Source organism: Phaenicophaeus curvirostris, chromosome 10, assembly GCF_032191515.1.
Source record: "Phaenicophaeus curvirostris isolate KB17595 chromosome 10, BPBGC_Pcur_1.0, whole genome shotgun sequence".
Lineage (NCBI taxonomy): Eukaryota > Metazoa > Chordata > Aves > Cuculiformes > Cuculidae > Phaenicophaeus > Phaenicophaeus curvirostris.
The window spans coordinates 14,598,396-14,623,134 of NC_091401.1; the positions used below are offsets into that span (position 1 = coordinate 14,598,396).

Consider the following 24,739-nt stretch of genomic DNA (forward strand, 5'->3'; position numbering starts at 1 on the left):
AATAGCTTGTGCTAATTACTCTTAAACCTGTTAGAGTGTTATGCCTGGCAAACCCCGAGAAGCTCAGCTTTCTATGACAGAGTAATGCTGTTTAGCTGGGAGTTTATTTTTTTTATAAAATCCAAACAAAGAAAAGATTAGACACTATAATGATTTCTGAGTTTAAAATCTCTGTGCTAGAAACAACCTAATTAAATTCTCGACATCATCAGTTTTGTTGGTAAATAGTAACCATGGATGCAGAAGAGTCTCGCATCTCATTACATTCAGCACAGAGTTTCAATACAAGAGCCATTAGCTGTCATGTAGAAGTGTAAAAACAAAGGGAAAGTATGGGACACTTTTTCTCTCATTGATCTACAACACAGTCCTAAAAGAATATCTGTAATTAATCAGCAGGGCTTTAATGTAGGGCAGTAGGCCATGGGCTTTCTTCACTGAATTTAGTAAATGGTAGCACACTGCATAAGATAGAGGAGGCAGAACTTGTAAGAGTCAAAGTCCAGGAAATAAGTAGTTGAACAGTGTGATTAAAAAAGCAAGTACATATTTTATGCTCACTCATGAGGTTGTTTATGTGGATCTACTTCTGTTTCACAAACAACGTCAACCAGATGCAGAAATCATTTACTACACCTGTCTTAATGTAGCAGCATGGCATGTTTAAGCAAGGGTGAATTAGCATGCAGACAGCAAACACGGGCAGAAGGGAAACAGACTTTCTCATAAAGAAGCTGATTAGAATTACTCAATGCCACTGTGTCTTTAACAAGAAGTGTACTAGTTAGCACTTCATTGCAACACAAACAACAAACAAATTATGTCCATTTACCAGAGTCTGACATAAAACTGGTGTCTTCAAAGGAAGTAAGGCTAATTCAATGCATTTAGAACAGATTTTGCTTTGGGCTTGTGAATAAATTGGTAGAAAGTTTCTGAAAGCCACTACACAGTATGTTCATCCACTCTGTAGGCTCCAGTTCTGCAGCTAAGAGGATTTATGCTCAGCTTTGCAACTAGTGATAGTGGTTTCAGAGCCAGTAACAGGGTCCTCAATGAGCACATATTCAGGTGTCTGACAGATTTAAATTTTTACCTTAATAAATGAACTCACATTATAACTAAAGGTGCATTACAGATTGATTTTAGCAAAGCTCCAAATATGTGACAATCACATGAGAATCTAACAATGCAAACCTCACAATAAAACCCCATTCAGACAATGAAGACTTACTGTGTGTCAGCAGTTTCAAAAGGGAGCTTTGCTTTAAAAACAGAGGCACAGTGCTGATCATCTGTTTCTTGCCATTATTCCCAATGGATTTGTGGGAACAGGGCTCTCTTAGAAACTCAGGAAAGGTTCAGCCAGAGCTGCACAGGGGTATATCCTTCAGCCTTAAGACAAGATGAATGGTAGGCAACCTTCTGCTAAGTGGCAGTGCCTGCCTTTTAAGGAAAATTGGATGATCTGGAGATTGTGGAACTTCAGTGAAGAAATTCCCATGACTTTTAATGAGTTGGATCAGAGGCTGTTCTGTGATTCCTTGCATACAATCTAGTTTTCAAAAGACAGTGTTAAGGTTTCTCCCTCTTTGTGGGATTCCTTTACTGGTGTAGGGAGTTGCAGTACACTTCATGAGCAAGGATGTCTTAGAAATCTATGGAAGCACAACCTTTATAATGTTTTAAAGCGTTTTCAGAATCCTCCTGTCATTGTTTAGAAATGTTTTTAACTGACAGTGAATGAAAGAAAAAGACAAACAGGAAAACAAGTTGTTTGTATCTTTGATAGTGAAATATGTTAGGGGATGAAGGGGCCTCTACTGGAAATGGCTATCAATCAGAGTGTACCTAGCCTATAATAACACTCTGGAGACCTCTTAGATGTGGAATTTTGTGCAATAAATCCATTCCTGCAATATGTTTATGTCTTTGTTACATTTATGGGAAGCAGAGATTTAATTGCATATTCTGTATAGAGATGCATAGAATATTTATAATGCTGCTGTATATATTCCATGTTTGATCAACAGTATTTTAGTTATATGGATTTGTTCTTTGCAACCAAGCCCTCTTAGAATGAGAAATTTCAGTGTCCTTGGAGAAATTATGCAAGTAAGTATTTGGTAATTGTTGTTTTTTTCTGATTTCTTTGTATATCACGCGTATTATGTTATCTTCATGCCCACAAAAGGACTCACAAGACCTAATAGGGAAATTAAATTGCTATGCTGCTAACTTAAACCATTGTTAAGCTGATTTCTTGCTGAAATTAACGGTCATTACTCAAAGTGTTTTTTATTAGCAGAAACTCTCTCCTAATTCTAACACAAAACTTAACTATATCAGAACGCCTTTCATCAATCAATTAGAATAATTATTCAGAATGGAGGTGGCTTTTCCTATATATAGTTCTCCATCATTACCTACAACTTTTTGTCATCTAGAGAGAAGGTTTGGCTTTTGAAAGGAAAGGTTTATTTTGTTGTAACTACAATAACGGGGAAAAAAACAAACAGGAATCAGTGGTGTTCTCTATGTGTGAGATGCTCTAGAATTCCTGCAAAGCATCAAATTAGATACTGATGGTCTGTATTTAAAACTGGAAAAAAATCTATTTTCTTGTATGATTAAATAGCAATAAAATACCATGTAAAAAATGAAATTTGTAGTACCAAGAGCCTTGACTCTAGTCTGTTTCTGCTCCTTTTGATACAGACTGTTATTCAGCTGGCAGTGAAGTGGATTGATAGCTGAGGCCAGAATGGTTACTGCATGGAGGAATTGCCCTCCAAAAAAAATGTGATTCAAATCATATTCGAATTATTTGTCAAGCACTGAGGGGTAAATGCATCCTTCTCCAGTTGCTTCCATAACTGAAAGAGAGTTGTGGTCCTTAGAATATCCAAGTGCTTTACAGCTTGAACTTTTCTGCCTATGAAATACTTTGAACTGGCTTTGCCTTTTAATAGCAAGCTTTATGTTTCTATTTTAACTTTTACCTTTTCCTGGAGCTGTTCGCCCCAATCTGCTTAAATCCTACATTTCATGTGTAATTCCTACACTTTTTTAGGTGGAATTCTAAATTAGTGGACATGTCTTTTTCTGCAGGATGCATCCCAGAAGAGAGGCTCCCTCTGAAGAGGACAGTTACCTGAAAACACAAAGCAGCCCTTGTATGCTGATTTCTGACAGCTAACTGCAATTCCACAGTTCCCTGGCTCTATGCAATGACACCTCCATACCTTCTGTGCTTTACTAAAGCACCTTTCTATTCTTGCAGTTGAACTGCGATAAAGACGACAGCTAATTCTCTTGGCTCTAGCAGTTTCAGTAAACTCCTCCGTCCTTGTGCCAGGGGAAGTGGGAATGCAGATTTGTGACTGTATAGCAGGATTCACAGGAGGGAGTAATTTGTGTGATTTCCCAGCTGCAGCGAACAGCTGTGGAAGTCCCGATTCCAAATTTCTGTATACTTTGATCTTTTTCTTGTAATGAAATAAGTACTGGGAGGAAAAACTGTGGAAAAATGATTCAATGTAGGTAGCTTGACATAAAGAATACACTTATGCTGTTTCATGCATGTTTTCTTATGTGAACTGAGATATCAATAGAACTGACTTTTCATATTAAAATAAATTCTTCTATTCTACAGGAGTTCCTAGAAAGGGGCTCAGGAGCCTGAACTGTTCAGGGATCAAGAGCACCTTAAATGTGCCTGGAAAGAGCATGTCTGCCATGAACATGGGTTAGCAAGGTGGTTATATCCCATTCCTCTTTCCAGCAAGAAGCTACTTTTCCTGGATAAGAAGTACCTGGAAAAGAAGTACTTTTCCTGGATAGTTTTTCTGGGCTGTTTTGATGCTTTATCTCTCCTATTTCCTGTCACTGCTCTCCTTTCTTCAAAACCAATAGTACTGAGGAAAAAAAAAAAAAAAGCATGTGCTCCCTATAAGAAACAGAAAGGAGGATCTCTTTCTCTTTTGGCCATAAGTTTGGCATGATATTGAAGAGAGTGGGAAAAGTAGAAAGAAAAGTTCTTGTAGCCATTGTGGGAATGGTTTGTGTGGAAGATTGTTGCATTAGGAAGAGAGTATCTTTAAGTCATAGTGATCACTGATGTGTTAATGCTACTAGATGCTCTTAGACATTGCCAGCTTGGGCAAGCTTCCCTCCTCTGTCACCTCTGTGAAAGCACCTGTTCTCAGCTTTTCTTAATGAATTTACTGAATGAAGAAGTAAGCCCACAGGAAAATTCCTGGTGGTGGAGTGCAGTGTAACGTGAAATAAAGCTGCCCCTGGTAATTATATGTCAACAATAATAGAAAAAAAAAATGTGGGTTCCTTTCTCCTGTTTGGAGCTCATTCCTGTAAGGTTAGATTGGATATTTTTGGAGGTGGGGCTGTCTGGACTTCTGTGCTGAGCTATAACAGGTCATATCAGGCTTGCCAAAGAAGAGGTTGCATTCATCTGTAGACCTCTGCATGCACGGCGGCAATGATTCAGATCAACTAATTTGATAATGATTTACTGCCCTGTTAAGCAGCCCACACCCATTGCATAGCCACCTCATGCTTTTGAGGAACAGCATCAGCTCTTTGCATTTACATTCAATTTGGAAGAGGGATTGCAAATGGGCTCAGAGAGAAATCTCTGCTTACTCAGGGCTGTAAATGTCAAAAATAGATTATCCTAATTGTTGGCCCTAAGACAAAGACAACAGCAGTAATCTTTACTAAGGAGGAAATGAAATATAGCAGCCTGCATGAATCATGCGTTTTTCGTACATCAATTTTCACTCTATTGCTAGAAAATTTACTAACTACATAGGATTTAGTCTGTCTTAAGCACAGATATATTTGAAAGCTCTGGCAATGAAAGAGCTAGTGTACTGGACTGTAGATGCTATTGTTCTCTCTAAGAACCTCACAATTTTTACTTTATTCTTCCTTGTGTCTTTTTCGTACATTTCAAAAGAGCCCCTGAACATCAGAAAATAGACGCAATCTTGAATATGTTAAAATGAGATAGCTGTCCATTTTCAGTGGTTTAGATCTGATGTCCCCATCTCATTCGCTTTTAAAAGGGTGTTCCTTCTGGGCTTATCCCGATCTAAATGCTGCTCTGTACAAAATGTCTGGCTACTCGCAACTTACACAAGCATTTTCCCCACAAACCATTTTCTGTGTAGCTTCTGTACCATATTCATGAGTACTGACAATCTGTACCTTCAAAGTAGCTAAGATCTCATACAGTTTCCAGATAAAAATGTTCTGAGTATTTATGTGAGTTAGTGAGTATGTAATGGATAATTGAGAAAGGAGAGAACTGATTGTATCAAACAGCTTGGAAAATACTTTTAGTAAAATAAAAACAAGAGGAAAGATTCCTTTTGGGTAGCAAAACATTCCTAGTTTAAACTTGGATCCAGCTTTTGCTTTTGACTAGTAACTTTTGAGTCATTAACTTTGTATCATTTTAAATCTAAGCTTCCCTCCTGCATTAGATGATACCAAGGAAATTATGAAAGATTGATTTCACACTGTAAACATGACCTTTTTTTAAACATGATCCATGCACAGTCATAGCTGGATGATCAGGTTATTTCAAAGTATATTGCAAAACCAAGAGATCCTGCTGAATCATTGTAACTAATTCTGATATTATAAGTTCTGCACACACAATGATGGTATGCTTCATAAAAATGATCAGATATCAGAAGGAGTATTGAGGAAGATTTTTTCAAAGCCATGTTAGTCAACTTAAGGCAACTCTCCTGTTTATTCCCACTTTGTGCTTCTGAAAATATCCCTAAGGTGTTTTTCTTTCTGAAGTACAGTTGTATTAGGTTAATTATTTCCTTGCAAGAGGCAAGTTAAGGTGGACATTGATCCAAATCAGCTGTCTGTACATCTTTAACATGATGTATTTTGACTGGAACAGCTAGGTCATGCACTTATCAAAAAGCACTACATGAGCTCAGAATATTCTTTTTCTTTGGCACAAGTGGTATATAATGCCTAATTAAGCGTGGTTCTGTACAGACTTATGCTTCTTGCATCTAGTGCAGACATTAGTGTGTAAAATCTGACAGAGAGGGACATCAGATGGATTTGTAATGGTATCTGAAGGATCTTCGGCTCTGTAACCCAGTTAATAGATTGCACATAGCCATATGCAGTATTTCCATTTCTTACAGCTATAATGGAATAATAGTTTTGATTTAATTACTAACTCAAGTATAACTCAATACAAAGACATATTGTGTTCCATTTTAGTGAATGATGCATGCCACAGCTTAAGTGGCATATTAGAGCTAAAAGAAAAAATATCTCTCTCTACCTTTTCCCTCACAAAGGCGCTTGCCACATAACAAGATCTTTCGGTGCAGATTCTGGCTGTGAGTATATATTGGGTCCTAATGTCTAGTTATGACTTTTAAACCTCTGTTTTGGATAGATGATCTATTTCTTTAACACATAATTTAAAGGGCTAAATTCTTGTATGCTGACTTCACAAACAGTGCCACTGAAGACTATGAGGAGAGCTGTGGCTAATACATTGACTGGTGGAAGTATATAAACCCTGTAATAAAAATTCCAGCACCCCCACCTTCAGGCTGAGGTCCTCCTAGTGAGCTGGAACTGCTACCTTGGAGCCCAAAAGTTCCTGTCTGAAAACATAACAAAGTGGGTGTCATCCTTGTGACTTACAGCATGCATGAGCCCTTGTCTCTGTATGGTCAGAGAAGAGACATGAAACTCGCAGAGCTGACTGTGATCACAGAAGTTTTGCATTGTTTATGAGGAACCTTGGATCAGGCACATAGTTGCCACTAGGTAGACAAATTCTGATTCAGCTCTTTGTGTGAAGAACTTGAGGAGGACAGATATCACGCCTTTGGGCCCACATCTGTTCCAGGTTTACTGTGCAGAGCAGAAACCCACTTATAACCAGCCCTGGATTTGGTTTTGAAGAAAATGAATGAGCTGTGTGTAACAGGTAGTGCTATCACCACTGAGTAATCTGTACATCCAAGTCAAAAAAAGCTTGCCTGTTACCTTGTGAAATACCAGTGGGATTTATCCTCAGTTTTGTCACTAAAAATTGCCTGTAAGAAATCCTAGCAGTGAGAATCCAGCTATGGCCCCAGGGACCTGGAGTCCTCTGGGGACAATAACAAATCTCATGTCTCCCAAGTGCTTGATTTGTGTTGATGATGCTCTGATTTATCAGAAAGATGCACATACACTCATGTTGCCACCATCCAGCAATTGTTCCAGCAAATGTCAGAATTAATTTATACTTGTTCAGGGCTCATCTACTTTTTCCTGCAGTTTTTCTTGGAAAAGAGACATTATGGTCACATGTGTGAAAATTTCAGCATCTAAGCAGATGAAGCCAGAACCTCCTCAGAATCCTGGAGAGGAGTATTGGCTGTGGAAGGAGAGGCAGCAGACTGACCTCCATGCAGAAGTGTTTTGTTACTGCTTATTACACCCTCTAATAATGGAAACACCATGAAATTTGTGTCACTAAGAAGCTGCAGAGCTGCCTCCCTATATGTGTTGCAATTTAAACTGCTGAAACACTAGCAAGAATCAGGAAGCTTTTCACAGTTTTCCTGAAGTGCAGATTTTTTCTCCAGAATTCTTCTATTTGAAATGTTTATCATAGGATTTTAAGCACTGAGATCTTTAGCAAGGGTGTTTGTTGGACTGACAACATCGACTGTCAATTAGCAAAAGCTCTTTTCAACATGTATTTTTTATGAATTGTATATTTTAAACAAATGTGTTTCAAACAGCACGGATGAACTTTCCAGGCGTATTTCAGCAGTGACTCATTTCTGTTCCGCTAGCGCTCTTCCAGCCTCCAGGCTATCAAGCTGTTGTTACCCTTCATTATGACATTGACTAGGAGCATAGTATCAACTTAACGTCTGGAAGTTTGACTTAGTGAAATGTGGTGCCTTTTTTCAGGCCTGTCACTTTGTTACTCTTTTCACTGTGGATTTTACTGGTAAATGATGGTCTACCTCCATGCCAGCATTTTTTAACGTGGTCCTCCCCTACAGCAGCTCATATACCCAGTGGGTCTCTATGCAAGTCTTGGATGACTTGTGCTGAGTAGCTTAGCAGAAGCTCTTACCCGAAAATGCAAGGCAAGCTGACGGCTGTATACAGAGTGAGTTTCCTGTCTCATTTGACCACCACTCTGTGGGGTTGAGCTTGAATAGGATTCTTGGCACTTGGGATGGGTTTGCACAGGATTTGACTGGGAATCGGGAAAGTTTGTGTGTGTTAAGTAAGTTTGAAGTATATTCTTAAGTTAGAAAATGCAATCATACAGCAGCTGGACCCTGTAACACCTTTTCTATAGCAACAAAATAATCTTCAGGACCTACTTGGACTCCCTACTGATAGATGGTGCTAGTGATGCTGTGTGTGCTGATGGGAGCTTACTTTGATCAAGGGCAGGTGCTGCATGTTGGCTGTTTGGTAAACTTCACACAAATGTATTGTTGCGTCCCCTATTGCAAACTCCGCAACCAAACTGTAGTGAAAAGAGTGATGAACATGCTGAGGCAAGGGCTTCCCATGGGAGCCTGCACTGCAACCAGCACGAAGATTTGCAAGTGGTATACCATCAGTCTGGCAGCAGTCTTAAAAAATTTGGTCCTAGCACCCTTTGCAGGCCAGATGAGAAGTGAGGTGAGCTGAAGGCACATGTACTAATCCATAAGCTAATGGCAGCAGGTGGTGTGAACCTGCCATGCCATACGCCAATGTGGTGGCAAACAGCTTTTGACATAGTTTCAGGAAGGGTAATGCTTTTTCACTAGAATCAACCTGTGTTGTGCTGGAAATCCGGAGCCTTGTCCTCCTTCCTGACATAATTCCCACCTGCTTCTGCAGTCTTCCAGGCCCTCTTGCTGGATGACAGTTGTAGAAATTTGTGCCTGGGCATGTTTGCCCTTGTTTAACCCTGGGTTTGCATCCTTCATTCCCTCCTTATGAAAGGAGAAGGCAGTCTGGACACACAAAGTTGAAAGGTCTGCAAATACACTACTCATATGTGGGAGTAGCAGCAATAGTTTGCTGGGTCTGTGTTTATTCTTATGAAAGAGATTTACTTTACTTCACACAGATATGGTAAAGATAATGAATGCTGCTGTACCAGCTGAGTAGTACAGTGGTTCTGAGCTATAAAGTTTTCCTACAAAGCTGAACACATAAACAAGGATTCCGAGGACAGAAAATGGTGGCTAGTGGGAACAGTTATATGAGATGTCAGAGGCGTTCATTTACTTTGATAAACTAGTTTATATTCTAGGATGTTTTTTCTCATGTTGATAGTGTCAATCTTAGCTATGAACTTTGCCATTTATGACTTTTAATGTAGAAGTTGCAAGGCAGAAAGGAAAGATAAACAACCTGAATGACGGAATTAAAGCAAACCCAGAAATCACTCAATGAGACATCAGTGTCAAGTAAATCATCCCATGGAAACAGAGCTACTTGAAAATGCAGTGGCATCACTTACAGCATAGTGGGAAATTAGTTTTAATTAACTTCAAATTCTGACACATAGTTAAAAATCATCTTTTATGAGTACCCAGCTGGACAAATGAAATTTGACCCATTTTGTTGTGCTAGAAGCTATTACAAGTAGTATGATGATGGTATTCATACTTCAGTCATAAGGATTATCTTGTCTTTTACATTTTTTTAAATGAAATATTACTGTTGGAAGATGAACTTGTTCTGTACCATAAGCCTCTGAATAAAGGCACTATTTTCCAATAAAAACATATGGAAGTTTTAGAAGCTGTTTTGAATTGATTTCAGTTAATAAAGTCCAACATGTGATTTTTACCTGTCAGGGAGGAAACAGCTGGGAGTTCTTGTAAGGTTATCGGAAATTGCAGGAAGCTTTTGATACATATATATGAGGTTGAATCTGGCACATCTGTGACTATGGGAGCCCCAAGCACAAAATCTGTGGGTGGTAAAGGGGTGGCTACTTTGCATTACAACTGAGCAATAGCACAAGTGTGCTCTGTCACAACCTGCAGTAGAGTCCACACATCCCTCTGTCCTGTGCACCTAGCCTGCTGGTCCATTTTGGGGAGCAAAAAATGACTTTCTATAAATGGTCTCTTGGCAACATATTTTTAAAAAGTTCAGTGTTTTAAGAAGAATGTTGTACTCCAAGAAGTGCTCCACCAAGAACTGAATGGCAATGATGGTCATCCTTACAATGTCAGTAGGTTCCTCCTAATGAGGCAGCTGCCTGGTTGCCCCTCTGGGCCTGTCTACACCCTGTGGGAAAGGCAAGACTCAACAGCAATCTCAGGCTATTGCTTGATCAGACTAAGACAGGCTGACCCAGGACAAGGTAACTACAAGGCTTAGGACAGCAGCCCTCTTGGATAGTCTTGGATAGTTAGCTGTGCTTTGTTGCTGTGCTGCATTATTTTCAGACTTGAATTGTTCTTTTAGAGGCAGACTGGGTGTCCCTACGCTATAATCCTTAGCACTGCAAGTTTGCTGATGGTGTTCGTGGAACCAACTGCGAATTCTTGGTGTTTGCTGTGATATCACTCTCCTGTTGTTGGGAGGAGGAACTTCTGAAAGGTGCATAGTAAGTTACTGACTTGTTTCATACGAAGCCCATTTCCACTATTAGACTTTTGAAAAGTATGTAAAACAAGAGCTAGATGTTTTTGCTTACATTATGCAACCCTTCCTCCATGAGTAATCTATTTGGTTACCCTGGGGCTATGTGGCAGCTTCTCACATGAGTAAGTTCAGAACCTTCTTGCTTGTCCCAGTTAAATTAATTTATATGCTGAGCCATGCAGATAAGGGAAGAAAGTTACATGAATCTTCTCAGCTGCTCAGTGACCAGGATGATTTAGGAAGAAGAATTCAAACAGAAGGAGCTGATATTACTGAGATGGGAAAACTGTTTGTTACCATGTAGTCACCTTCATGTTGTGTTCCTCATGCATTGTGTCAGTTACCAGCCCTGGGAGATGCTGTGTTTCTGAGTAAGAAAAGTCTCTGTGCATTTTCCTCCTTTGCATCTCCAGTGAGGTTTTAAGATGCCTATTTCTCAGGCCAATCTTTTTATGACAAAAAAGAAAGCTATTCTTCTGGGGATTACACTGATGTTCTCAGCTGAATTCAGAGAAAATACGTAGCAGTCCCTGATGGCCAGGGTATGATTTGAAATTGTGATCTAGAGAGGGAGTACTTTTATATATTGCACATGGGGTAATCTCTAGATAATGATAGTAGGTCTGATCTCTACCAGAGGAGACAAGTCAATAGGCTAAAAGGTCTGAACAAAAATAATCGCCCTCGCACTGTGTAGAGACTGACTTGTTTATTCGTACTTCTCGTGTCTCAAAAATTGAGTGCAGGACTGCATCTGTGGCTGCTGGTTAACAATGAGAAGGGGAGGTGTAGAAGCAGGCACCTGCTAATAGGGCATGGACTTGCCCTATGAATGGTGCCCACCACCCCATGGAACATGTCAGAAGAAGAACTACTGGACCATGTGTTCCTGAAAAATTGCTAATGGATTGCTGCTGGATGCACCATGTTTTCCTGAGGAACTGCTGTCCCCCACTGGAGTGGTGATAATTTTTCCTTTTCCCCTGCTACTTCTTTCTCACTCCTTCTCTGACTTATCTTAATGCATCTTCTTTTTTTGTGGCACTATAGTGTATTTTATTTAATCTGAATTGGGTTGTAATTTGTTTAACAACTTTGGCTGTGTTCAAGATATCAAAATTGTGATCTGAACGGATTTGGACCTGTTTTTTTAACTTTGAGAAGTTGCCACTCAGAGTGCATCCAAGTATCTGTTTTTTGATTTTAGCTGTGTCCAGGATAAATACCCTGGGAGATTTGTCAGCCTTCAATTTGCCCTGCAGAAATCAAAAGAACCCTTTTACCCTCCCTTTTTGACTGTGCAGGTCAGGGCAGGCTCTAACACTACTGGTGACAGGAGCAGGGTGTAACATTCTCGAAAGGAGGAAATAATAGAAAAATACAAAAATGTGCAAGTATTTTCGGCATTGCCTATAGGATGTTTTCTCTTAACTAATGGCTGTCCCAACTTGCTGGGTTGTTGCACCAATTGTTTTTCCTTCCTAGATCTTCTGTTGGCTGGAGGTCTAATAAGATTTTAGAAAATGAATGTTATGGTAGCATTAACAGCTGTGCCTCTCAGGCAGGACTTTTTTCTTTCAGAGAAAAAGTACAACAGGCAGTTTTAAACTGTGCATTTGAATAGGCCTGGTAAAGTGAAATATACCCATGAGCTAAGGAGGCAGCCCAGCAATACTGCTTTCTGACTATCAAAAAAGGACTGCACAGATTTTTTTGATGTGGAGTATATACAGCACAGGAAACAATTCATGGTATGGCAGCGCTCAAAGCTCAGTGCTCTGAGTGAATGTGAAGACATGTAAATGGGATCGCTGAACAAAACTACCCAGAATTCTATGTTTATGCTGGTTACTTTTCTGTTAGTTTCATAGTGTTTCCCACTTAAACAGGATTAGAAAATTTTGAGTAAAATTACCAGAACTATTTTTTTAGCTGTGCCTTTTAGTCTTGGCATAGTTATGAATATTTCATGAATGTTTTTTACTTTTAAAATCTACATTTAAAATTTCATAGTCAGCTTGAAAGTTTGCGCTCATTTGAAATACAGTTGTCTTCAGAAAATAGATTTTACTTTCTTAAAAGAAGAAACTGAAAATTATAAAAATCTAAGAAACTTGTCTTAATCACTTTTTCTTCTGGACAGAGGATTTTGTATTTCTTTTGAGGCTGATTAAGCTGTTTTTAAAATGAGCATCAGTTTGGGGTGTGGGCCCATTCCAGTAATTTAAACAGGTCTCTTAATTTTCTGAGGAGTCAGCCGAGTTCCTCAGGTGCTTCAGTGAAACATGTGCCTTGGAAAATCAGACTTCAAAAGATGAAATAAAGCTTTTAAGAGTAGATTACTAGCTTTCCTGGAGTGGCTGAGATGTACACAGTAAGGCTTCACTCTGGCAGATGAATTGGCAAGAGCAGACCTCATGCCCTTTAAGTCCCATTGGTGGAAACTCCAGTATTGGCAATAAGCTCATCTTAAACAAAAGGGAATTAGTCCTGCTTCCATTTAAATTACTGGCAAAGCTCCAGCTATATTCAAGAGTAGAAGAGCTGAGGCAATAGACATACAAAACCCTGTTTCTAGGTCTGATCCCAGCTTTTCTTACACATCCAAAGCTCATGCTGAGTATTGTGGTCACTTTAGCAGGATTAAGACTGAGCGGATTGTTTGGGCAGATTTATATTGCTATTCATTGTAAGAAATACTGATACAGTTCTTAGTGATATATGGTTAATAAATATTCATTTGTTAAAAAAAAGTGACACCTGTTGACAAGGTAAACTGTAATTGTTCAAAGCAAATTGCTGAAGAGTGGTAGAACGTTGTGTAGGATAAATGGTTAAATGGCTCCTCTGCTATCTGCAGCTCTGTCCCAACAAAACACCTGGACATTTTGCTATGAAGCACCTGACTACCTCCAGAATAGTCAACCTCACTGCCCTGCTCTATGTGGAATGCAGGTTTTGGAGAAATGAGGCCTTATCTTCTCGAGGTCCACCGTATTCTGCCTGTGGTATGTGCCCTCAGTCCTCTAGGAAGTCAGTCATGCTCCAAAACAGCAGATCTGATCAACATTTTGTAGAAAACACCTAAGGTGCCAGTCACTTTACATTGTCAGTGGGTTTAAGTAGCAATCTTGCACGCTCATTGATGCCATAAGGTTATAATTCGTCAGAGAAGAAGTGTGGTAGTCAAGAGTCAGCTCAGAGATGTGGGGCTGTTTGGGAGGCAGCATTTAGTTGTGGTTTGTGTGTGCATGCATGCACATCATGTGTGACTACTGAAGGTGATAATGAACATCTTATTGTTACAGGTACTCTGAGCAGCATGCCCTAGAACATTTCTTTTAACTACAAAGGCATATTTAAATGTATTCAGACTCATCAGTGATCAAGAAATACCTATTTCCTAAATCAGCCTTAGACTTTTCCTTTTCTCTTTCTCCTATCTGCACTACATTAATAAAATAAATAAAAAAAAAATATAATCAGTGTCAGAACCCTATGCCTGAACAGTGTGTGGGGATCTACACATTTTTTTGCAGAAGGGAAAAAAATCCAAGCTCCAGCCATAAAAACATAACAGACCGACTTTAATTCATGCTTCTCAACATTGTTATTACAAAACCATAAGTAACACAAATGTTTCCTTTGTGTATTAAAGTAACCAGTATTACATATATGGCCATTTCAGTTCACTGACACAGAGTTGGTTGTATTTGTGTGCATGCATAACCCAGGTTTCTTAGCAGGATTTTGGGGCAATGAGGGCAATTGGAGATGCTGACGTAGTGGACTCTCCTGTACTTACAACAGGAGGACCAACTAAGAAACACAGATAAGCGACATGACTTAACATGTCCTGAAAAGGACAGGTGAGAACACCCATCATATAAAGATGAGGCGTTGAAACAACAGTCACATTGAAAAGGATTAGCCATTTGGGATTTGAAGTTGCCACCCACTGAAAACAATGGCAAAAATCCCACTGGATTAAATGTCTTGGACCCTTGCACAGGACTGGTGAGATGAATAATGGATATGGCAAATAACGCTATTATTTTTCAAGTAAATTATTCATCAGATCCATCACTCAGACATCTATTTTCTGGCAGATCTCCCGTGGAAGTTAATAGGAGTATTGTCTGAACAAGGTGTGATAGGATTGGGCCCAAGGTTACACAAAATGCAACTGGCACAACTTGTTCCTCTTCCTTGGGTTCATAAAACCACATGCTGGACAACAGGTAGGCAGCAGGGGTGCTGTGCCTTATGATGTTCTTTCACTGATGCTGACTATTCCCTTGTGTTTCTTTAATCCGCCTGTGCCACCTCCATTTGGGTCCTGATCCTGTTAGTGCACACTTGTGCATATACCTCAAACCTTGCTGGCAGTATAACGTGTATCAAGCTGCAAATGAAGCAAACCTGTCTCAGTGTCTGTGTATTTTTTTTCCCAAAAACCAGAGAATTAATCTTTTGCTGTCTTGATAGGAACAAAGTAAGTACCGGCAAATTGCTCAAATGATTTGCACTTCTAGCTATTAAAATACAACTTGGGCAACTATCTACAGCACTGAGCCCACTTCTCAGTACTACTTATTGGAATGTATAATGGTTAAATCAGCTGCAAGTGGGCTCCCCTGTTGTCCTAGGAGCACATTAGAGGCATCTGGAGGGTTGCAAGCAACCTTTAAGAAATCAGAAATAGTGGCCTTAAAAAACAGTAATTCTTTTAGCTTGTAAGGTGCTCCATATGCATGAAAGATACTTTGCAAATGGGGCTCTTTATGCAAGATTTTGCGGATTTGGCTCCTCTGGAAATTGAGTGTTTTTGTGAAATGGAAAGTACTCATGGATGCTGAGCATAGATCTGTGCCGAAGTGTATGGTAAAGCAGTCGATTGTGAAGCGTGCTTAGGACAGTGGAAAGGCTGTGGAAGACACTGGCTGCTCTCAAGAGAGTCTGAGCATCAGGAGGGGTCTACATCCCCTAAAACAGTAGAGGATGTAACTGCTGCTGGCTTTTGTACAAATCAACAACTTATATAAGCAGTTGGTACATAAGGATATCTCCTGGTGCAGAGTGTGTTTCTAGTCTCTGCAGTGACTGTTGGCTGGAGTCAACACTTGCCTAGTGGAGACTGTTCCACGGCCTCCGTATCGTCCGATAAGAATTTCAGAATTGAAGCAAACTGTGCATGGTTTTCCAGCCTGCCATTGCTGGGTGTTTTTATGTATACCACTGTATGCACTTTGTACCTGTTTGCCTTGGCGTCCCACGTTCCTCTCTTCTCCAAGGAAGCACATCTCCCTTGGCACAGATCTCCCTTCAGCAGCTGACCCAGACCTGCTGCCCGGGACTTGAGGTGGGTACTGGTCTCTTCTCCCAAGTGAAGCGATAGGATGAGAATAAACGGCCTGAAGTCGCATCACGGGTGGTTTAGACTGGATGTCAGGAAAAATTTCTTTACTGAAGGAGTGGTGAAGCCTAGGCAGAGGCAGCGGGGGAGTTGCCATCCCCGTAAGGGTTCAAAAGACGCGCGGCCGTGGTGTTTTGGAACAAGGTTGAGTGGGCACGGTGGCGATAGCCTGACTTGGACCGGATGAGCTTAGAAGTCTTCTCCAGACTTACCGACTCCGCAGCTCGCAGACTTCGCGCAGACGCTCCGCGCGAGCGGCCGTCTCGGGGGGCGGGGCGGGGGGCGGGGCGGCGATCGCGGGCTACTGCGCCGGGCAGACGGCCCGGGCCCCGCTCCGGCCGCGCCGCCGGGGTGCGCGATGGCCGCGCCGGGGAGCCGCGAGCTGCTGGCGCTGTGGCTGCTGGCGGCGGGGCTGTGCGGGGCGGCCGGCGGGGCCCCCAGCTGCCACGAGGTGCGGACGGCGTTCCAGCTGCGGCAGATCGGGCCCCTCAAGCTCGTCCCCGACGTGCCCACGGCTGGTCAGTACCGACCCGCCCGCGGGGCCGGTGCCGGGGAGCCGCGCGGAAATCGGGGTCCCCTCAGGGGGCGCCGCCGTCGGAGGCTGCGCTCCCGCCCCGGGTCCCTCCGTCCGACGGCGGGGACCGAGCAGGGTCGTCTCGCCGCTTAGTAAAATAATTTTAGAAGACTCTTTAGGAAGAGAGACCGGAGCGACTCCTCGATCCGTGCGTCGTGTGGGTGTTGGTTACCGATGGGTACCGGCGGCACCGGACGCTCCTCCCCTCCCGCGTTCGATCGGTGCAATGCCGTTGCCGAGGGCTCTAGGCTGAGGTTCCTTCTGGAAAGGAGCCGTTTCTTAGGAGTTAAATTAGTAACCGAGTCGTGAGGGAAGGCTTCTTCTCTGAGCAGCCGCAGGGCTCCTCGGGCGGGCTGGTGAATGTGTTGCGACTTCGGGGTTCGGGGCGAGGCGGGGCGGGGAGCGGTGTGCGGAGGAGCTCGCGGCGCTGCCCGGGGAGCGGTGGGGATGGGGCTGCGGGACCGAGCGGCGCCGGCTGGAGCAGCGGAGCCCGTGGTGCTTCAGACTTGTGAAAGTGGTTGAGTGGTGTCCTTTTGCCTTTTCCTTCAGTTCCTGAGCAATGCGTAGCTGCAATTAAATGGAAAAATAACGCACAGAATAAGCCTTTTTTTCCTTCGTATTCTACAGTTACCCTGTAGAATGCATTGTAAGGGAATAACGAACATTATAACGTCAAATGCAATTCTTACAAATGACCGTGTATCTATCCAAATAATGAAGTTGCTTCCTTGACTATTACACGCTTTAAGAAAATGTTTACAAGAACTAGAATAACAAAGCAAAGACTATGAATCTCATAAACAGTCTGTAGCTGCCTCATGCTAACAGAATTGCCTGCAGGTGCTTGCTGGTATAAATGTCACTTTGGGATGTTGCTGTATCTATTTTTCCCCATCCTAAAAAAAAAAAAAAAAGAAAAAATTCAAAGCCTGCTGAGTTTGATAGAAAGACTTCTCATCTTAAGTGAGTTTTGGATATGTTTTCTGGTATGGGTTTCTGTCTTGGGGAATAAACTTGATAGACCATTGGGCTGATCTCTTACGGCAACTCTTAGAGCTGTAAACAATTGCACCATGCTGGTGATCTTTACTTTCACTTTGCATGAAGTAAATGAGATGACACGTGGCAGCAAGATTGTCCATGGACATGGAACCATTCCACATTTTGTGGCATGAAGAGATTTGCAGGAATAGCATTTTGAAGCTTGAATTATGGTACCATTCTCTTGTGAAGATAGAGGAATCAGTTCACACTTGTCTTTGAAAGCAAAATGTGAAGTTATTAAAAAAAGAGATAGAAGAAGGCTTTTCACTGATTTTGGTATACACTTAATGCTCCTAGAAGTTCTTCGAACTGTAATTGTTTTACATTTGTTATAAGAATTCTAGTACTGTAGTACTTGGGGAAAATTGTGTGCTTCCAGAAGGAAGCTGGGGTGCTTCAGAGAGGTTTCATTATATTCTTGTGTCATATTGAATGTCCCTATTGAATAACAAGCTCTCAGAAAATAAGTAGCATGAGAGAAGGTGACGGGGGGTAATACGCTTTTAAATTTTAGCTCACAAAGGCTGTTTTTGAAGAGGCTGATTAGAGCAGAAGAGAGCTGAGGAGTAGTAGTGTGTATTGATCTTCCCTGTTAAGTATACTCAGCTGCACCAAAGCTTGTGTGTCTTTATGGTGTCTTTGTTATCTTGCCAGATATCTTGCCTCCTGTCTTGTGCCCTTTTTTAATTAAGAACTGAAGTGTTTTCCACTGTTTTCATCTGGCAGCTATTATCAGTGAGTGTATCTTAATACAACCCTTCACATTCGCCCACTTTCTCTCTGTAGCATGTTGAGGCTCATGTTATGATGCATTTTAACAACACACAAATGTTGAAGCATCTCCCATGAAGTCCTCGGGCAGTTGTCAGTTAAAGTGGAAGAGGGTAAGAGTGGTGGATAGCCAGCAATGACACTGAAAAGCAGCATGCTCGGCTGAATCCAACACTGAATAAAGACTGTTGAGTGCTTCCCACTAACTTCTGCTTGTGTGGGTCAGACCTGTGCTGTGCACTGGGGTGCTCCTTGGTTGTCTGCACATTGCTTTTGGCTAGATTTATCTAGAAAATTGAACTCTTGTAGTCCTGTTGTCTGTTTACTACATATTTTCAATCACAAAAGTGTTGAAAGCCCTTGCCTAATCTGAAGCCAGTCAGTATTTATAGGTTAATACAATAAATTGCACAGAGGTTAAAGTCTTAATGGTTATTAAGTTCTTACAGCCTTCAGGAAAATCAGCAGCTCAGTTGAGGAAAACCAGTGCCAGGAGAGGGATTAGCAGGCAGACTGTCAAGTGTAGAATCCTAGAATCACTAGCTTGGAAAAGACCTCTGACCAAATGTACCTGTCCACTACTAAATCGTATCCCTAAGCACTTCATCTACCCGTCTTTTAAACGCCTCCAGGGATGGTAACTCAACCAGCTCCTTTAGTCAGCCTGTTCCTGCATTTGTAACCTGTTCTGTGAAGAAATTTTTCCTTATGTCCAATCTGAACATCCCCTGGTGCAGCTTGAGGCCATTCCCTCTCGTCCTATCACCTGGAGGAAGAGACCTGCACTCACTTCTTCACAACCTCCTTTCTGGTAGTTGCAGGCAGTGATAAGATCTCCTCAGCCTCCTTTTCTCTAGGCTAAACAACCCCAATTCCCTCAGCCACTCTTTCTAAGACTTGTTCTCCAGCCCCTTCACCAGTTCTGTTGCTTTTCTCTGGATGTGCTGTAGGACTCCGGTGTCTTTCTTGTAGTGAGGGGCCCAAAACAGAACACAAGATATATTTGCTGTCTCCTGTTATGGATGGTGCTCGTAATAAGACTAAATACTTGTGAGAGTTTGTAGCCTGCAGTCTCCTGTGGTATAAGTAATGGCTGCAACGTTGAAGTTGCAAACTGATGGATCCAGGAGACAATGATGGGTCTCAGGTACAAGCTTCATAGGTACTGGTGGCTGCTTCCCTGTGTTACGTGTGGTTTGCAGACAGGTCACTGTGATATTAAAGTGGGTAGGTGAGTTCTTAGAGATGCCTCGTAACTGCCTCTTAAATTTTGCTTCCATAGTTTCTCCAAAAGATAACGGTTATTTTTCACAAATCTAGTCCATTAACAAGGTCAGGGCTAAGAAAGAAGGTTTTGATGTGGCATGGATAAGAGGCTCAAACAACAGGTGTTTTTGAGCAGCAAATCCCCTTGGCCTATTTGTAAGACTTTCTCTTCCACTAGTCCAGTCTGTGCTGCTAATTAGTACTCTGTTTTTCTGGAACAAACAATGTTTCAAGGGTAATTTGCTACAAATGGCAAACAAATTAGTCAGGTAAAGGTACTGCTGCCTTGGCTGTGGGAAAGGGTTTTTTTGTGTCTTCCTTATGGAGAGTGAGATAATATGTTCCCAGTCTTGTACTTTGATTATGAGAGGCTGAGCAGAGGTGTTTTTAAAGGAGGTTCTTGGTTAACGTTTTGATGAAAAAGAATTGTATGCTGCCTCCAGGAGTGAAGGGCTGTGTTAATCCTGCCAGAGGACTAAGGTGTTGATTGCAGGGAGTCTAGGTATCTCAGATCTGAAGTGTACTGCTACGTACGCTATTCCTCCCAGGCATGGGGCTGCTGTTAGTGATACTGTGTGAGCTCTGGGTTATATTACAGCATAACTGCACTCTGGCATGGACTGTTTAAAATTCAACTTATTCACAGGCTTTATCTGTGACATGGAGCATGAGTGTGGCTGGCTGTCACTTCTTTCCAAATTCACAAGAGAAAAATGAATTAAGTGCAGTTTGTGACTTGGCCGCATTCAGGCAGTGAATTGTAGCACAACCAGAATTAGACTATCCCTGTTGATTCCTTTGGTAATCATTTTACTTTCTGAATAGTGACAGGGAAGTCCTTGATTCCTACCAGAAGCTCCTTGCTGCATGTAATGCATGCACTAGACTGGATCTCATCCCATCTCAGCCTGCGGCAAAGCTCCCATCGTCTTGAGAAAGGAGCATGAGCTAGATCCCTTTTGGATTTATCCAAGAGTATCTATTACACTAGCCATTTTATTAGGAAATGGGCCAGGCTACACTTTATTTTCTTGTTTCTCTCTTCTGTACCACTCAGCTCCTTATTTCTATCATCTTAATGAGAACACTGTAATTCTCCTGGTAAAGGCACAGTGCTGAAACACACTTTGCGCACAGCAGTGTTCTTTAAAAGTCACTCATAGGTCTGGTGTGTGCCAGATGTGAAATATACTTGCTTTATTGGCTCTGGAAAGTTTTTGCCCCATCAGAATGAGTGACTAAAATCCTCTGGTATGAACTGCAGTTCATACGTGAGTTTATTGTTCACCTGTGTATATGGTTGTGTGGGACTGTCTTCAGTAGCATGGATGAAGGGTATAACTAGGAGAAAGGGTTGCTGGATGAGCATAGTCATGTTAATGCTTAGAAACAGTGTAGGGTGGTTAAGATTTTAATAAGAGCCACAGCAAATAATCTTGTTTCCGTGAGGTTTCTTTGTCTTTTAGAAAATCCTTATAGCAAGTTTGTGAAATGTCCTTGACATTACTTGAGATTTGTTATAAAGCTTTCTTTATAAATAGGCTTTCTTCCTATTGCACTTAGTATTTGCTTATTTATGGACACACAGACTATTGACCTGTTGGGGGAGTGGACTGGTTCAGTGTGAGATGGATTCTTTTCCCACTTTGACGCTTTTTGAGTTGTGTAAAATAAGGCCAGTTATGCCTCCATTTCCTGTTCTGCGAGCTGCACCATAGTATGTTATTTTGAAGAGTATTGCTAAAAAGTGGCCATGAAAAGGAGGTAGACTGTAGCCTGTCTTATGCCTTCATTTCTTCAGGCTAACTTCCGCTTACTTTCTTTATGTGAGGCAGAAGGCTAGAAATTAGCTTGGTTTCTGAAACTGAAAGCTACCTGAACTTCACCCCTCATCCAGTGGCAGTCCCAAGGGGGAAGCAGGATTTCCAGATTCCCTGAGCAGTCATGGGCTGTAGTCTACGCTTGCTGCAATAGCTGTTCTTAGCAGAAGAGCTATGCTTTTGCAGCCTGCAGCTCCTCTGGAGTAAGGATGCCTCCTTCATTCGTGTCCTCAGGATTTTATAGCACTATTTAGGCTCAGACTGTCACCAGAAATGTTAACCTAAAGCTAGTGATGACTGTGGATGCAAGCGAGACTCGTGTCTGTGATAATGTCTTTTTTCTCCCCTCTTTTCCCATGTCTTTAATTTCTGCTTGGTGCAGGACCAGCTGCCCACTCTGTAATGCCCTCCTGAGAGTAATCTATACACACACGCACAAACCAATCTGTTTAAACTTACGTAGTGCCTCATAAAGATGGAATCACTGTTTCACTGCCAGATGGAAATCAGTAGTTCTCATATCCATGAGCCTCAGAAAAAGCAGTGGCCTCAGTGACTTGCATGAACTTTGGTCTAGGTGAGTAGAAGACTGGCTTAGTCATTCAGATCAGCCTCGCCTGTAAATACCTTAGGAAGGAATCTAAAAGTCAGCAGAGAACCTACTTTCCACCACCACACAATCTTGTTATCAAACTGAGTCAAGGGAAAGAGCCAAGTATTCCTACAGTTCACAAGGTCTATTCATTCTCTCAAAAATCTCTACTGAAAAGACTGTATAGTGATTTATTTTTAATGGTCAGCTCTAGATCTGGTGATTCTGGTGGATGTCAGGATGGAGAATAAGACCTATCTTTAGAAAGCTGGTGGCTCCTTAGAGCTGCCTCTGTAGTACTTTTAGTGCCACTGAAGTTTTGTCATCAGACTGTAATCAGAAAGTAATAGAAAAGTGTCCTTCCACCCTAGCATCGCAGTACTGAGCCGTCAGTCCTTAACCAAAGGACAAGATTAAGGAAAAGGCATTGATGTGGAAAGTGGAAACAGTTGACATGATAATAATTGTTATATGTATCAATAAAGTAAATGCATCAAAATAAGTAAAAGCTTTAATAAATATTAATCATGAAAACTGGCATGAGCATGAGGATCTGTACAAAGCCAGGAGATGTGTAAAATGCACCCTGGGCAGTAAAATGGGTATCTTTTTAAAAATGGTTTTGCTTTTAGATGAGACAGAATTTGAGCTATAGTTCTGAGTATTGTGAAGTCTTTGTAGTTGAGCTTTTCTCCCATGAAAGCATTAAATGACACGGTAAAGAGGCATATGTTTAATAATACTTCAAATACATACTCCATACTTGCCGTTTTAGAGCATAGCATCTACTTCTAGGGGAAAATACTAATTTTGATGGTTCAGATTCAATTTCCAAACAGCAGCCAAACCCATGACACAGTTTATACTTAGTCTCTCAATCTCTGTCAATTTGATTAGGTATCACTTTTTAATATGATAGAATCATCCTAATATCTATAGAGAGATATTTAGATACTTGTTTCTTTCACAGTAAAATAACTTCTGAGCAGCATCAGTGAATGAAACAAGGTGCCTAGCTAATATTTAATCATTTCTATTTTCCTAAGGATAGAAAAAGTAGGGAAGCAAGTCTGTCTCCACCAAGCGCTCAAGATTTATTTTTTTAAAGGCAGTATATTGTTTGAGGGGAAAAATGCAAACTATTTCTTCATAATGTCTTGTTCTGTTTGAACCTACAAAGGTAACCTGAGCCCCAAGCTAAGAGCTGGGTCTGCAGGATCTTGTAGTACAGACATAAGAGGGCGAGGATTTTCTCTTGTTTTGTGACCTAAAGTGGTTGTAGATTCAAGTGTGCTAGGAGACTGTGTATGATATGGGCTAGTTGCAGCCTGGACAGGACACTGACTGGTGTGTGGAATATGGGCAGTAGGACTGTGTTGGAAACAGAACAGCTGTCCAGGATGCTTTTTTTTTTTTTTGGCTGTTTTGAGAGCTAAATATTTTTTGTAGCAATACTGATACCTGGAATTAGTCCTTTGCCTCTGAACTGTTTTTGCAACACTGGTCCTTCCTACTGCCCTGTGAAGAACATAAGGACAATATTTGTATCCCCATTCCAGGGTGTCAAATGAAATTCAGGTGGCTGAGAAGACTTTGCCAATTCCAAATAGTTCTGTATTCTGGTGGCATCTGATGGCTGGTGAATCCTTGCATAGCTTTGAAAGGCAATGTAACCAATTCCACTGCTCTGTATCTTTTCTTTCAGCAGACATTTTGTCTGCCTCTGGTTGGTTTACTCTTGAGATAAGAGGTTTCTGCAGTTCTGTAGTAGTGTAGTACCCAAAGGCTCAATGGATTTGAAGATGGTCTCTTCTGTATAAGGTGCTGCACAGGCATGCCAAGGGTTTGCCCATGCAGATCATAGAATCACTATGTTGGGAAAGACCTGTGGGATCATCAAGTCCAACCATACCTTTCCACTACTAAACCATATCCTTAAGCACTTCACCTACCCACTTTTTAAATCCCTCCAGTGATAGTGACTCAGCCACCTCCTTGGGCAGCTTCTGCCAGTGCCTGAGAACCTTTCCTGGGTTTCATAAGATGAATCATATAGAGTGCTTTACTGTCCTGGACCTCCCTGGGGCTCCAAGTTCTTTAGTATAGCACCAAGCACCTTAGCAGTATTTAGGAAATGATTTATGATGGAGCGACCAGAGCCTTGCCTCTTATTATGGATAATCACTGTGCATATACTTTCATGAGAATAAATCCATCTATTTTACTCTTTTCAGTACATCAGTTTTAAAGGATGGGTATTAATTACCTTCTTAGTGTATTCGTACTTGCGTGATTAATGTGTAAAATTTTAACTTGTGATATTTCAAGGCAGCAGTTCAAAGAATACAGAAAGAGCTAAGACGACAGATGAATTTTAAATATCGTAGATAATACCATTAAATTTATTTGCTACGTTGTTGACTCAAAAGTCTCAAGAAGTATTATTAATACATATAATATCTTCAGGATCTGTATTGTATTTTGATAACTAAAACAAAGGAATAAAGAGCAAGTGTAGCCAGGCAATTGCATAGGAACTTCAGGGCTGTAGAAGACAGAAAATTATTCCT

At 41.3% G+C, this 24,739-nt stretch overlaps 1 protein-coding gene across 7 annotated transcripts in view; it reads left to right on the forward strand.

Moving 5' to 3' along the window:
* Window positions 1-16,457: 16,457 nt before the first annotated feature.
* Window positions 16,458-24,739, forward strand: part of LOC138724681 (glypican-5-like) — a 480,713-nt gene continuing 472,431 nt past the window's right edge. For all 7 annotated transcript variants that reach the window (XM_069864872.1, XM_069864870.1, XM_069864871.1 and 4 more), the window contains exon 1: window positions 16,458-16,620. In XM_069864872.1, the coding sequence (XP_069720973.1) occupies window positions 16,461-16,620 (160 nt within the window). In that variant the 5' untranslated portion in view covers window positions 16,458-16,460. The remainder of the gene's footprint in view (window positions 16,621-24,739) is intronic.